Genomic DNA, 13,174 nt, shown 5'->3' with positions numbered 1-13,174 from the left:
GGTGCTGTTGTGCTTCTTTGCATTATATTGTCAAGTTTGTTCATCAACATAAAAAATTAACATCATCAGCTCCACAAAGGTGTTTGCCACACTAGATTACATTGTTTCCACATCTGTGCAGGTATGTGAGACCACAGCAACGGTTAACTCAGGTGCCTCAGTGGATCTTTGGTTTATTAGTGTACCAGCTACAGCAGAAAAACTGGTGATAAATAATTCTTCAGCAGTTATTGAGAAGAACTCTTCCATAAATATAGTTTATAAAAGCCCAGAGTCCTGTTATGAGGACCACTGGAGAGCAGAGTAATTCTGCTTTCAAAGTTGGTTTTGGGCACCATCTGATGGAAAAAAAACCAACCTCAGTGGGAAATTTAATCATATTATTAAAATCTCAAATATCTACAGTGTTTACTCTGATCTGGACTTGGAAGCTCACATGGAAAATATATTAAAACCAAATTTTAAAGAGTCATGAGGAACAAATTTGGTGGTCAGGGGGAAATTTCATCATAAGTCGTAATTACTTGTGTTAAAGGTGCAGTGTGTAGAATGTATGTTTTAATTAATGTATATCACCTGAAAATCAGAATTTTTTTCTTTACCTTAGAATAAGCCTTTTAAATCTACATAGGGAGCAGGTCCTCTTCCATGGAGCCCACCATGTTGCACCACCATGTTACAGTACCCCAGAACAGACAAACCAAACACTGGCTCTGGAGAGGACCTTCTACATGCTTGGAAGAGGGGTGGGGCAGGGGGGTTAGTGTGGGTGTTATTCAGTTTGTTGAAAAACCGCACCACTAGATGCCACTAAATCCCACACACTACACCTGTAAATCTACCATCCATGTCTCTGTTTTAGACGAACATATCATTAGAATACCAGGGTAGGACATACAAAAACAGTGAAAAATACATAATGTTGTTATATTGTTAGATGTTGTTACAAAACACACTGTAAGATATTGCAATAAAATTAATAAAATCCAAAGGTGTTTCTGCTCCAACTCTCCCAATGAAGTTGTTGTTTTGTTTTTTTTACATTTCTAGTAAGCAATGTGCCTTACTCCTTTTCCAGTGAATTCAGAACTAATACAAAATCTTGGAACTGGTGTCAATCAATGTTTTTCTTATTGTTAACACATCCCATGAAAAGACCAAAACCAACAACGTGTTCGTCTCTCAATACTTATTTGGCGCTCAGCCCAAAAACCCATTAATTTCTACTCAAGGTTTAAGTCTTTAAAAACGGGTCACAAATAATCAAATGTTTTAAAAAGATTGAGGAATTTTTTCAAACAGCTGGGCACTCTAGGTTTTAGGTAACATTTTTCAAATAATAGGAAATAGAGCCTTTGTTTGGGACTACTTTCAGGCGCGGATTAATACACATTTGATGCACTAGTGAGTATTTACAGCAGCTGGACGGTGTATGTGAGACTGAATAAACTAAAGTGCTGCATTAGTGGCAACAAAAAAACATGTCACCCACTACAACTGTATGTTGTTAAATTGTTTTTTTTGTTTTAGGACAACAATGGAGGAATAAGATTTATCAGGTTTTGGCTAAACAGACAAAACTTGTTGGCAGAATCAGTTAATTGTTGGTTTTGGTCTTTTCATGGGATTTTTGGCAATAAGAACAATACAATATATCATCAGCCATGTCCTTTAAAGTGTCGTTTGTCTTTGATCAAGTAGTTTTATCTTCTGTCTAGCTTTACAGGAATGTAACAGGGTTACCTGTTTATCATCAACATGTAATTTATATAGAAAACACTTTCAAGACAAACAGTTAATGCTGTGAAGGCTCATGAGAGAGTCCAACCGAGTTCCGCTGCACAGTTATTAGCTGCTGATTTCAATCTGAACCAGCTGATGGCGAGCGTCAGTATAAAAGGGACATCTACCTCCAGTGTGGTGTTACTATGGTGAGCGGCTCCCAGTTGTATCCGTTGATAATCGGCCAGGGGTTGAAGTACGGGAAAACAGGCTCTTTGAAATTCGCGTCATAGAAGGTGAAGAGGTGACTCATGTCTCCGGCATCATAAAAGGATACTTCACCACGACCATAGTCTAGAAAGACCCCCACCCTCCTGGGGGGTTTGGGGGGATATAACAAGCTCTCCTCTGAGTCGGTGCACGCTTCGTACTCACTGGTGCCATTTCCGTTGTCCCTCAGCACCATTGTCCAGAAACCATCATCTGGGCAGAGGCTGATCTCCTCCTTCCTGTTGACGGAGGCTAGGGCCACACCTAGACCCCACGCTGTCTTGGAGCCCACCTCCACCTCCCAGTAGTGTCTGCCTGAGGAGAAGGCTTCAGAGCCTAGAACGATGTTGTAGCGGGTGAAACGCTCTGGGTTGTTGGGCAGGTTGGGCTGGATTTTGCCCACCTGGACGCTGGTACAACACTGGGACACCCAGAGGCAGGGGTACGCTGTGTCCGGGTCGAGGAACACTGCTGTCACAGCTGAGAGGGCAAAAAAAGATAGACAACAACAAATGTGAGTTTACAAAGAGTGAAGACTCCTTGACAGTGACCTTCAGTAAGACATCGAATGCCTACCTGCTCAATTAGTGTAAGACGAGCTAGATAAGAGCATCAGCTACATGGATCCAAATGAAATATAGATGATGTACTGCGTCAAGATAGAAAACTCTAACCAGAGAGTCATTAGAGATCCAGTCTTCTTATCGCTCGTTAAATCATCCGTGACACTTTTGACAGCATGTCAGTGGCTTTATTTACACTCTTCAGAAACACCTGGTGTCTGCTCAGGAAGCCGACACGGTCATGTTTAAAACACACGGTTGTGCATCTTATCAGATAGAGCAGGTTGATACAAGACTGCACAAAAGTTGCAAAACACAAAAATTGCTTTTGTAGATATAACCAATTTGTTTTTAAAGGGGCACACCTCTGATTTCACATGTCAAAGTCATTGTGCTAGTCAAGGAAGAACTAAACAGCCTGTGAAACGGACAAATAATGTCTTTCTGGAGGAGTTTTGTTAAGACTGAGAAAATAACTCCAGTTACAACACCAAGGTGTGCCGGCTTTGGCTTGAGGACTACAAATTTTCAACAGAAAGCCTGTGTTAGAAACTGGGGGTGTGGAGTTTGAAAGATGAGGAGGGTCAAACAAAACAAGCTACTGAGATGCATTATGGGAATTGAAGGATCCAGTGGTTTTGGAGCTGCATCAATTTTGACCATTCTCTTGAGAGTCCCCCAATGTTTTTGAAGTGCAACTCTAATACTAGTATGGTGATGTGTCTTCATGCCATGTGTGTGTATTTGTCTTAATACCTGGCTGAAAAATTGAGCTCATTTTCCTCCAGGTCCTGTACTGCAGAGGTCCCAGGAACTCTCCAGACTGCAGATCCACACCCACCTCTGGAGGGCGCTCAAACAAGCTCTCAGCCCTGGAAAGGAGAGTGAGAAAGAGATTGTAATCTAAAAATAAATCATCTGTATTACAGGTGGTAAAGAAAGTCTGTTTACTGTCTGAGAAACAAACAAAGTTGGCACTACAATGTGTACACATGATTCACTAATCCACAATAATGCCCCAACATCCTGTTTGAACAGGACGTACAGTTAATTACATAACAAAAAGGACATTTGACTTGAGATATTTGATTCAGAACAGTCATGAGATGACCTAGAAATGAAATGACTCAATCAGAAGTCACAACAGTCATGCTGAAAGGAGATATGATCAAGATGACACTCACCCTCCAATGAAATCTTTAATTCCCTGAAACAGAGAAAATGAAAACAGGCCTGTGATTACAAATCACTCTCGTCTCTGCTGCAACATGCAGATATTCTTCATTTGTTCACATATTTTCTTCATGTAATTGATACTTATTTTTCTCTTTATTTTAATGTATCTACATTAATAGAACAATGCTACACAATAGATCATCTTGTATACAATTAAATATCTGGCCCTCCTCTCCTCCCTCTTCTCTTACTTTCAGTTGCTCTGGGTTTTCTTCTTCCCTCAGTTTGAGGCGGAGCTGATCGGCCGTACTTTCCAGTTGGCTAATTTGCTCCGTGGCTTCAGTGAGTGCCTCCTCCAGCTGGTTGAGCTTCTCCACTTTCTGTTTCTGCAGTTTCTCCTTTATGCGCTCCTCCTCCTCCAGAAGGAACTCCCTCAGACGGCTGAACTCTGCAGTGACCAGCTCCTCCAGATCTCCTGCTCGCTCCTGAGAAAAAGAGAGGAGAGTTTCCCTGATTTGCCGCTCTGTTTGTAGGAAAATTGAAAATATGTTACACCTCTGTAACCGGCAAGAATGGAGAATGTTGAATCTCAGTGCAAAATGGCAATTTATGAGGGACTGACAACAAAACCTGAAGTCTCCTGCTGTAAACATGAAGTTTTTATTCTGTTAGTTTCTTGGAGATACTTTGCGTTTTCTACATTTATACAGTTGTACACAAAAATAAAAAAAAAACACAACAAGGGTTAAAAATGGAAGGTTCATCTGCACTTCCCCGATAGCATACGGAAGTGGGCCACTTCAGGCAATGATGTGGAACTGCTGGCTGTCTTCTGACCAGACAAAAAGGATGTGAGCCTGAAATAGCCCACATGTAAAATAGCAAAAATGGCCCAAATTAAATGTGGGCCATTTTTGGTAAAGATGCAGTGCTCTCATGTATGTGTATTCTGGATGTGGGCCAATTCTCGTTTATCTGGTTTGTTCTTGATTAACACAGGGGTTGGTTGTGGCTCAGATTTGAGAAACAGACCGCCCAAGTGCCATCACTCCACCAGTATGTGGGGAGAAAGAAAATGCCAAAAGTGTGGGGTGTAGGCCAGATCTGGGCCCCAGCAGTGTTGCTATCTGTTTTAGTAACACTATCAACCAGCGGTTTAGGCTTGATGTTTTTATGTTATCTAATCGGTGGTAGAATGTGATTAAGTACGTTTACTCAAGTACTGCACTTTCGTACAGATTTTCAGTACTTATGTACTTAAGTATTTCCACTTTATAAGTCAATCAAACTTTATTTGTATATGGCCTATATTACATATATTTACAGATGACTGACAAACAGATATTAAGACAGAACAAATGTAAGCAGTAAAACAATTTGAGACTAATGCACACAAGAAATTTTAAAAAATGATGAAAGTGTAATAAAATCAAATAGATTTAAAATAAAATTAATCAGAAGTAGACAAAACAGATAAAAGACAATGACAAATAAGATAGATAAGAGAGAATATAACATGTTGTACTTCCAGCCCTGAATCAGAGGAAAATATTACAGTTTTCACTCCACTACATTTATCTGACAGCTATAGTTACTGGTCACTTTACAGATTGAGATTTTACATGGAAGACATATGACTGTTTTATAAAATATGATGCATTATTATAGGTTAAACTACCCAACATCTATCAACATCTATAAAGTAGTTAAAACTTGCTCCACCTCGACCAACTACAACAGCTTCAGCAGTAATAATCTAATAATATATAACACACTGGGGCCAGTTTTCTGTATTTTGTACTTTTAGTACTTTAAGTACTAAACTAACTTTTGAGCTTAATAAGGATGTACTTTTACATAAGTGACATAATCAATGCTGGACTAACAGAGTTAGTTTTTTTTTTTACAGTTTGATAAAGAATAAGGATACTACCTCTATCAGTTTATGTAGAACATGTATCCATTCATCAGACTATGGCAGATAGACAGGTAGGCAGGTAAAATGACACAAAATAGGCACTTACAGACACACACACACACACACACCCACCCACCCACACACACACACACAGGAAATTTGCAGAACGAGAATTGACCAACTTCCTCTCAACCTTTCTCACCCACATCCTGTCATACTGACGGTGAAATCAAGAAGTGAAAATCTGTGAATGTGCACATAAAACTGGGTCAAACAGACAGACTCACAGGCAAATGAAATATACACACAGAGACAGACAGACAGGCCAGAAAATGTAAAAAGTAGTAGCCTATAGCAGAGATATGTGTACTTATCTGCTGCAGCAGAAACACCCTAACACAACAAACATGCCACAGTCATATCTCTGTTTGACACACACACACACACATACAATTTGAGCTGAATGCTGCTTTGGTGGAAAAAGCAACCCAGTCTATACTTTGTCAGCTGTTATCTCTATCTGTGAGGGTGTGTGACATGAGCTATTGTACTGTACACTTATATACCCTGTACATGTGTGTATGTGTGTGTGTGTGCGTGTACGTGCGTGCATGTGTGTGGTCCACCTGTGAAAGACAGGAAAGACAAACATGACATGTATAAATGTTTGTCTTTTCATAATTTCATTTCAGGATGCATGACTGCCTTTGCAAGACATGAGAGTCATCACGTTAAAACAGCGCTGAGTGACAAGCTGCTGTGTCATCAACACAAGACTTTATTCGGACGAGTCACGTCTGTCAGACAGCTACAGGTGGAGGAACGCAGGTGAATATTAACTAGCTACCAGATTTTCTGGTTCTACTGAGAAGACCAGGAGGGGCGTTCAGGGTATTCCTGTCTTTCACAACGCTCCATACACACAGATATACAAACAAACACACACACACACGTCTTGATACCTTAATGAGGAGAATCTTTTCATTGGTCTGTGTTTGGAAGAGCGAGGCCTCCTCCGTCTGCTGCTGAACCCTCTCCAGAGCGACAGACAGCTTGTCCTGTTGGTCGGGCAGCAGAAATAAATGATCACATGCAAAACATTTATAAAACATGGTTTCTGTAAACAAGATTACACTTAAACGAACAAGAGTTAATTCGATTGGTGACTCGCTCTGAACAACAACAGTCAACTTTAATGGGAGTCATATGATGTCCACCCTTCCCTGGCTCTGACCCACAAATTCAAACTAAATAGGAATTCAGCGCCAGTAAAACGTGTTAAACTTGCCCCGAGAGGCCTCTCAGAGCGAGTCTCCAAACAAACTGACAGAAAGGTTGAAAGTGTACAGGAATTACAAGAACTCACACTGACCTGCTGAATTCCTCTAAAAACACAAAGTACCCAAAGGCAAACAAGAAGTCTGCTTTTAAAATAACTCTCATGTCTCATCATCTGATCTCTGAAAGCCCTCATTGTTAACCAGAACTGTTAAAAAAGCTGCTTTTTAAATTATAGAGTAGGTTTGATTTGACTTTTAGGAATGTTTGGTGCACTTCCTTCCAGGGACAAGAAGGGGAGTGTCAAATGAGCCCACATATAATCTTATAACTGCAGTTATTATAATGTAGAACACAAATTAATTAGATATTTGAAAGATACGGAAAAACTTAAGTGGGGTGATCCTTCAAGCAATGAATCACATTGATCAAACAATAACTAATAGTCATCTACAAGTAAATTGTCTCAAATGGTCTGTGTGAACCTGGTTGTACCTTGTAGTTTTCAAAAGCCTCGTTAATGGGTATGACATTGTGGGTCTTGTGGTCCCGGGACATGCCGCACACCAGACAGATGGGCAGCTGGTCGTCCTCGCAGTAAAGCTTCAGCTTCTCCTCATGCTCCTCGCACATATCCATACCAAGGCGCGGCCAGTGCCCGATGGACGAGGCCACACTGCTCATGCTGGACCCGGGCTCCCGTTCCTCCGGTTCCTCCAGCGTACCACTTTCCGGGTCATACCCGATTGTCCCCACGGCTGCGTCCATGGTCCGGGCTCTACGCACACTGTCAACGACGTTGCACAGGAGCGAGTTGGGTCGAAGTTTACGGGCGCACGACTTTCTGCACTTTGGGCAGTTCGACAGCTCGTCCGCTTTGGCTTCCCAGCACTGGATGATGCAAACCTGGCAGAAGTGATGTCCGCACTCAAGGATCACCGGGTCACGGAACAGCTCCAGACACACCGGGCAGGTGAGCTCCGACTGTAGTTCGTCAAGCGCGCAGGCCTCCGCCATTCTCGGCTGCGCACATAGTCCCGAAAAAGAAACGTCTAACGGCAACACTGTGACAAGTAAAGACTAGACTGGTCTTCCGTGCAGACTGAGAGAGGGAGTGGTCTGAGCTGAAGCTGACAGCGGGGCAGATGTTTTTACGAAAGAGGCGGAAGGCGTGCAGCAACAGGCTCAGTGCCGCTGCGCCGCCGCTGGAGAGACTCCAGTCAAGGCGCACAGTCTCAGCCTGGCAGCCAAACACAGATCAAGAAATATAGGTAGGCTACCTTAAGCTTATCAGTCACCCTTTATTAAGGGCTTATCAGTTGTGACAATAGATTAATTAATGGTTATGTTGTATAAACCAGTCATAAAAAAATAATAAGAACAGATCTTGGGTTGTGAAAAATCTTTCTGGCTGTTACCTTATTGATAAAGTAATAAACAGTAATTAATAAAGTCCAGTCATTATAAAGGGTAACAAACCATCAGTTTATATTTATAACCACCATTATAAATGTTTTTACCAATGCAGAGTTACTATCTGTATTTCACGTAGTTAATCAGGCAGTCACACAAGTCTCTCGCCCACATGGACTTACAAGACACCAATATACAGGTGCAGTGGTGCAACATTAGTCAGACTTAGGCAAGAACAAATCTTCTAACATTACATTGCAACAAAGAACTTTGTGTCCTGTACCAGACTCTACAAATAAAATCAGCCACACAAAATGTTCCCTTCCTGAAACACAGCTCGAGTTTCTTAGAACCGTTCATTCAGAAAAAAAAACAGAAATTAAGGACATTTTACTAAATAGAGTAGCCCTTAAATCATCATATAATGAACAATAAAACATAAAATTGACTTTGTCTTCAGTCTCACCTAAACCACACAGCAAACAGTCTTTTCTCTTTAGGGAGATCAGTAAACCTACAGCTAATGGTAATGTACCTGAACGTAACTGTGCACAGAGATCTTTTGGATAAATTCTGCTTCACATAAGACTCCACACTGTTTTTCATCAGACATATAGTCAGATACAGATAGTCATCTGTATTTATAAATGTTAATAAGCTAATAGGCTTTTTCAATAATCCAAACCTGCAGTTACAAATGTTAATACGTTGTTAACAAATACATGTTGGTGCAGATGCTCTGCAGCCCTTTTCCAGTAGAAGAGCGGTCAAATGATCCACTGGAAGAGTCGTTCTGATGAATTAAAGAGCTTCAAAGACAAATAAAGTGTCAGTCTGGAGGGGATAAACACCAGAGACAATCTGGCAATCCATAAATGATTTATGTACACATGAATGTACACATCAGGGGGATATAATTGAGTTGGAGCTCCTCTTTCACATTTAAAAATACATACTGTATATAAAAACAGGAAATTAATAGTAAGGTTAATGGCTTTTTCATTCAGATTAATGAGCAAGGTGTTCAATATAAACAAACCCTAAAGCCAGAGTCAGTTATAAAAGAGGGAAGAAGAATGGAAACTAGCTGACACACAATAAGTCAGTAAGTCAAGCTCAGCAGCTCTCCTCTGCGTTGAAACTCCTCTGGTAATTCCTGATCACCCACAGATGGCAACTCGTCACCAGTGACTGTAAATGCAGCGTTATTACTCACAGTCCGGCCAGTTAAACTGATCTGCATGATTAGTTTGTTTGTCCTGCAGTCAGCAACCTGTCGAGTGTCATGTCTCTGAGGGCTCACTAGATGGCCAAAATTCACATGTGTTTCCTTTATTCCTGAAAAGATACTGCAATCATTCATCAGGCAATACATTTACATTCAGGCTTGTTACAAACCATGCTGATGCTTCATTTTATGATTTTTTACTAAATGATTGAACTTACAGTATAAATTAGTTCAGAAAACACCATTATTGGCTGCATGTATTCACAAATCACACTGAAAGTCTAAATATTTAATATATAAACTTCTTTTGAGAGAGAGCTGAGGTGGAGGCGTTGAGGTCAGTCTTCCATTTAAGTTTATTTTTAATCTAAAACGACCTTATTCACTCACAAGACGTCGCACAGCTAACTCGATATCATTTTGGATCACTTGTTGAGTTGAGGCTTAGTCTAAACTCTAGTTTGCTTCTTAACAACACACACAAAAAAAGAAAATGGTACTTTTATCGTGGGTAATACCATGAAATTTGGTATTTAACATCAAGGCCACAATCACTGATATTAATACAGCTATAAGACATTTTATTATTATAAACAGCTAATGTAATATTATTCTAAATATGCAGGTTTCCAAATACATTTTCATCACCACTCAGTGGTTTGCCGAGCATCACTTTTTATTTTTATTGTCCTCTTTTATATACTTAATCACATGTACGTTAAAACACAAGACAACTTTTAAAGGTAAATAACAAATAAGTTAATTCCGTGTAATTCTTTGAACTAACAAGGTGGTCTCTGAGTTTGTTTAATATCCCAGAATGTGACCCATTTTTTGGTATCAATCCTATAGCATCAATACTCAATTGATGCTATAGGAACAATTCATAAATACAGTAAAATCGACTTTTGACAAATTGGAGCAGAGCCACTGAAACCAAGGATTTCCCCCACAAACAGATCAAGCAAAGGATGAAATAAAGAAGCTGCAGACTTTTTGTAAAGTTACGGTTGAGAAATAATGGAAGTACTATATGAGAGCTTTTGCTGTATAACTTCCGGCAATTTCTTTTTTTCCGGTTCCTACCATGAAGGGAGTTTTGATGAGACAGTAAATACAAGACTACACCGAAACTACATATTGCAAATACTCATGAGTCAGTACTCGCAAGAAAAGTCATTTGTTGAGAGATATACGAGAAAGGCTCTGACCTTTGCATCATGCAAAGTACTCATGGGTTTTCAACACCTCTCAGTCTCTGGTGATTCCTGATGCCTCAGGGGGTCTGTGGTCCTTAAAAGCATAGAAGCCTGGTCCTTGGGGGGACATAAACAAGACAACAACAACTTCTCCAACAGCCAGCAACCAGAAGCTGCACTGTTAGTTCCTGTAGCATTCACTACATGCTTTTCGTCCTCTTATGAAGATAGTCTAAATATCTCGTGTTTCAACTGATTCTCTGGATTTAAAAGATCATAAAATTAGATGTGATAGATATGAGAAAGAAGGAATAAATAAAGGTTTGGGTCAGTTTAGGTTTTGGAGTGCAGCCTTTTGACCCTCACCAAAGAATTAAAGACTTGAAACAAGATGTTCTCTGCCTCAGCTGATTGATCAATAAAGAACATGCAAAGCTTTTGTTTCCCAGAAGGGGAAAAAGGGGAACAAGGGAAGTTTGACAGCAAACAAGGGGTTAGTGGGTGTGTTAAAACCATCACCCACAGGGTTCCTGCTGTCAGTATATATAAGAGGAAATGACAGTGATAACTCCAGACGCTGAATGGACACAAAGGAAATCTAGGTTTTTATTAGACTCTAGAACTTTGTCTACAAGGAACAGTGTGTCTCTCTCTCTCTGTTTACAGCCTGCTGCTCTGTTATGTAGGATGTCTCAAAGGAAGACGCTGCAATTCTCCACGGGAGCTCTGCTTCTTCTCCTGCCCTGGTTTGGTGGACTGGTCATCGGAGAGATCAGCAAAGACTTCACCCAGTGCCTTGATTTCTTCTACAACAGAACTCCACCACAGGGTATCACTGCAGAGGTGTATCAGCCAATATGCCAGCGCTACAAAAACCAGTACCGCTTTGCCAGCCTGTATCAGCGTCAGCATCGTGCACCATTATACTCCGCGTACATACTCAGTCCTGCAGATGGCAAACGACCCAACGCTACTTGGATGTATGAACCACAGGTAATTAACGTTTGTGATGCAACAACTCTGTTGAATTAGACTTTGTCAGATATGATGTGTTTGAACATGATTATATTCTGTAATTATATAGATTTATAGGGAAAAACTAGTGTCCTGACAAAGCTCTTTCTTGATTGTGGTAATTCTACAATAAATTATCTCTACCTTTGGTCCACTGTTTTTCTATCAATGCATTATTGTTTAAATGTAGAGTTAAATGTAGTAACTCACAAGATTTCACAAAAATATCTTTTTATTTGTTCTAAATTCTACATTCTCATGTAGATCTAATGAACATTTGTGTTTATGTGTTAAGGCAACAAGACCAGATGTAACACGGAGTGATATTTAATTGAAGTGTCATTGTAGCTGGTGCGGTGCATATGAGGTTTTTGCCTTTAACTTTAAACAGAAGCAGAAGTGGCTTCTTACTAACTGTAAGAAGAGCAATGCTATCACACATATTATCATTACAGAGAAAAGGGAATTTACATTTCATCAGTTTATTTTTCATTTTTATTTCACAAACTACATGAGTGGGTCAGTCACACACCCATTCACAAAGTATAAATACACCCAAAAAGTGACATCTCCTTCTCTCTTTGTTATTAAGTTGGCATTTTCCCGTGCCAGCCCGGAGATGAAATCTTTCTTCATCCCCGCCGACCAGAATGTGATTGAGAGCCAGGCAGTGCGTCAGGACTATAAGTACTCCAACTACACCAAAGGCCATCTCAATCCCAGCATGCACCGGAAGACAAAAGAAGACCGTGAAGCCACCTTCACCCTCACAAACATTGTTCCTCAGCGGGCAGGCTCCAACTCTGGCCCTTGGAATTCACTGGAAAATGAAATGTTAAGAAAATTCAAGGCCTTCTGCAGAGGGCCTATGTACGTGATCACTGGGGTCCTGCCTTATGAGTCTGGAGCTCACTGGATCAATAAGAGGGTGTCTGTTCCTGAGTACATGTGGTCTGCTTACTGCTGCCCATCTTACAATGACAACCTTCCTGAGTCTATGCAGCCATTTTTCCCCACATACGCAGCAGTGGGGAGAAATGACCGCAACAGCGGAGAGGAGATTGTGCCAGTTAATCCCAGGGCGAAGGCCTTTGTGCGGGGCTATGATGTGAGGCGGATGTCTTTAGAGACCCTGGAGAGTATCCTCGCACAAAGGCTGGCCATGTCCATCAGTCTGTTTGATGGACAGTGTCAGTAACAAAGATCAAAGCTTTAGATTCTTACTGAAATCATGTGTTAACATCCCTCCTGCCTGGCCAGACTCAAGAAGTCTGAGCCAGAGTCTTTGTCCCCTGTTCTTCATAAACCCCCCTCTTTGTAATACTGAATGATTGTTTGATTAACCAGAATATGACAGTGTCTCATGATGGTTTGAAATAAATTTTTCCGATGA

General features: G+C 40.6%; 2 protein-coding genes and 1 long non-coding RNA gene across 6 annotated transcripts in view; 2 read left to right on the top strand and 1 right to left on the bottom strand.

Annotated features, from left to right (window-relative positions):
• Positions 1-4,208, top strand: part of LOC122990537 — a 9,693-nt gene extending 5,485 nt beyond the window's left edge. Inside the window, exons 3-4 of one of the 2 annotated variants that reach the window (XR_006405400.1) lie at positions 3,344-3,439; positions 4,124-4,208. This is a non-coding gene — a long non-coding RNA (uncharacterized LOC122990537). Of the gene's footprint in view, positions 1-3,343; positions 3,440-3,988; positions 4,074-4,123 lie in introns of those variants that run through there. The other variant, XR_006405399.1, reaches the window with a different exon arrangement.
• Positions 157-8,122, bottom strand: LOC122990534 (zinc-binding protein A33-like). Its single transcript, XM_044363899.1, has 6 exons — positions 7,423-8,122; positions 6,612-6,707; positions 3,983-4,216; positions 3,740-3,762; positions 3,312-3,427; positions 157-2,472 (listed from the first exon to the last, which is right to left on the bottom strand). Exons 1-6 carry the CDS (start codon positions 7,942-7,944, stop codon positions 1,907-1,909), a joined length of 1,557 nt encoding a protein of 518 aa, XP_044219834.1. The 5' UTR covers positions 7,945-8,122; the 3' UTR covers positions 157-1,906.
• On the top strand, positions 5,161-13,174 carry LOC122990535 (endonuclease domain-containing 1 protein-like). 3 transcript variants are annotated; one of them, XM_044363900.1, is made up of 3 exons: positions 5,161-6,477; positions 11,454-11,760; positions 12,374-13,174. In XM_044363900.1, exons 1-3 carry the CDS (start codon positions 6,305-6,307, stop codon positions 12,977-12,979), a joined length of 1,086 nt encoding a protein of 361 aa, XP_044219835.1. In that variant the 5' UTR covers positions 5,161-6,304; the 3' UTR covers positions 12,980-13,174. The 3 variants fall into 3 exon arrangements, with proteins under 3 accessions (XP_044219835.1, XP_044219837.1, XP_044219838.1); XM_044363902.1 differs by having other exon boundaries at positions 11,434-11,760; XM_044363903.1 differs by lacking the exon at positions 5,161-6,477 and adding an exon at positions 7,814-7,900 and having other exon boundaries at positions 11,434-11,760.

This window comes from Thunnus albacares, chromosome 10 (genome assembly GCF_914725855.1).
Source record: "Thunnus albacares chromosome 10, fThuAlb1.1, whole genome shotgun sequence".
Taxonomy (NCBI): domain Eukaryota; kingdom Metazoa; phylum Chordata; class Actinopteri; order Scombriformes; family Scombridae; genus Thunnus; species Thunnus albacares.
The sequence above is the reverse complement of the archived record's forward strand: the minus strand, read 5'-3'. Positions and strand labels throughout refer to the sequence as shown.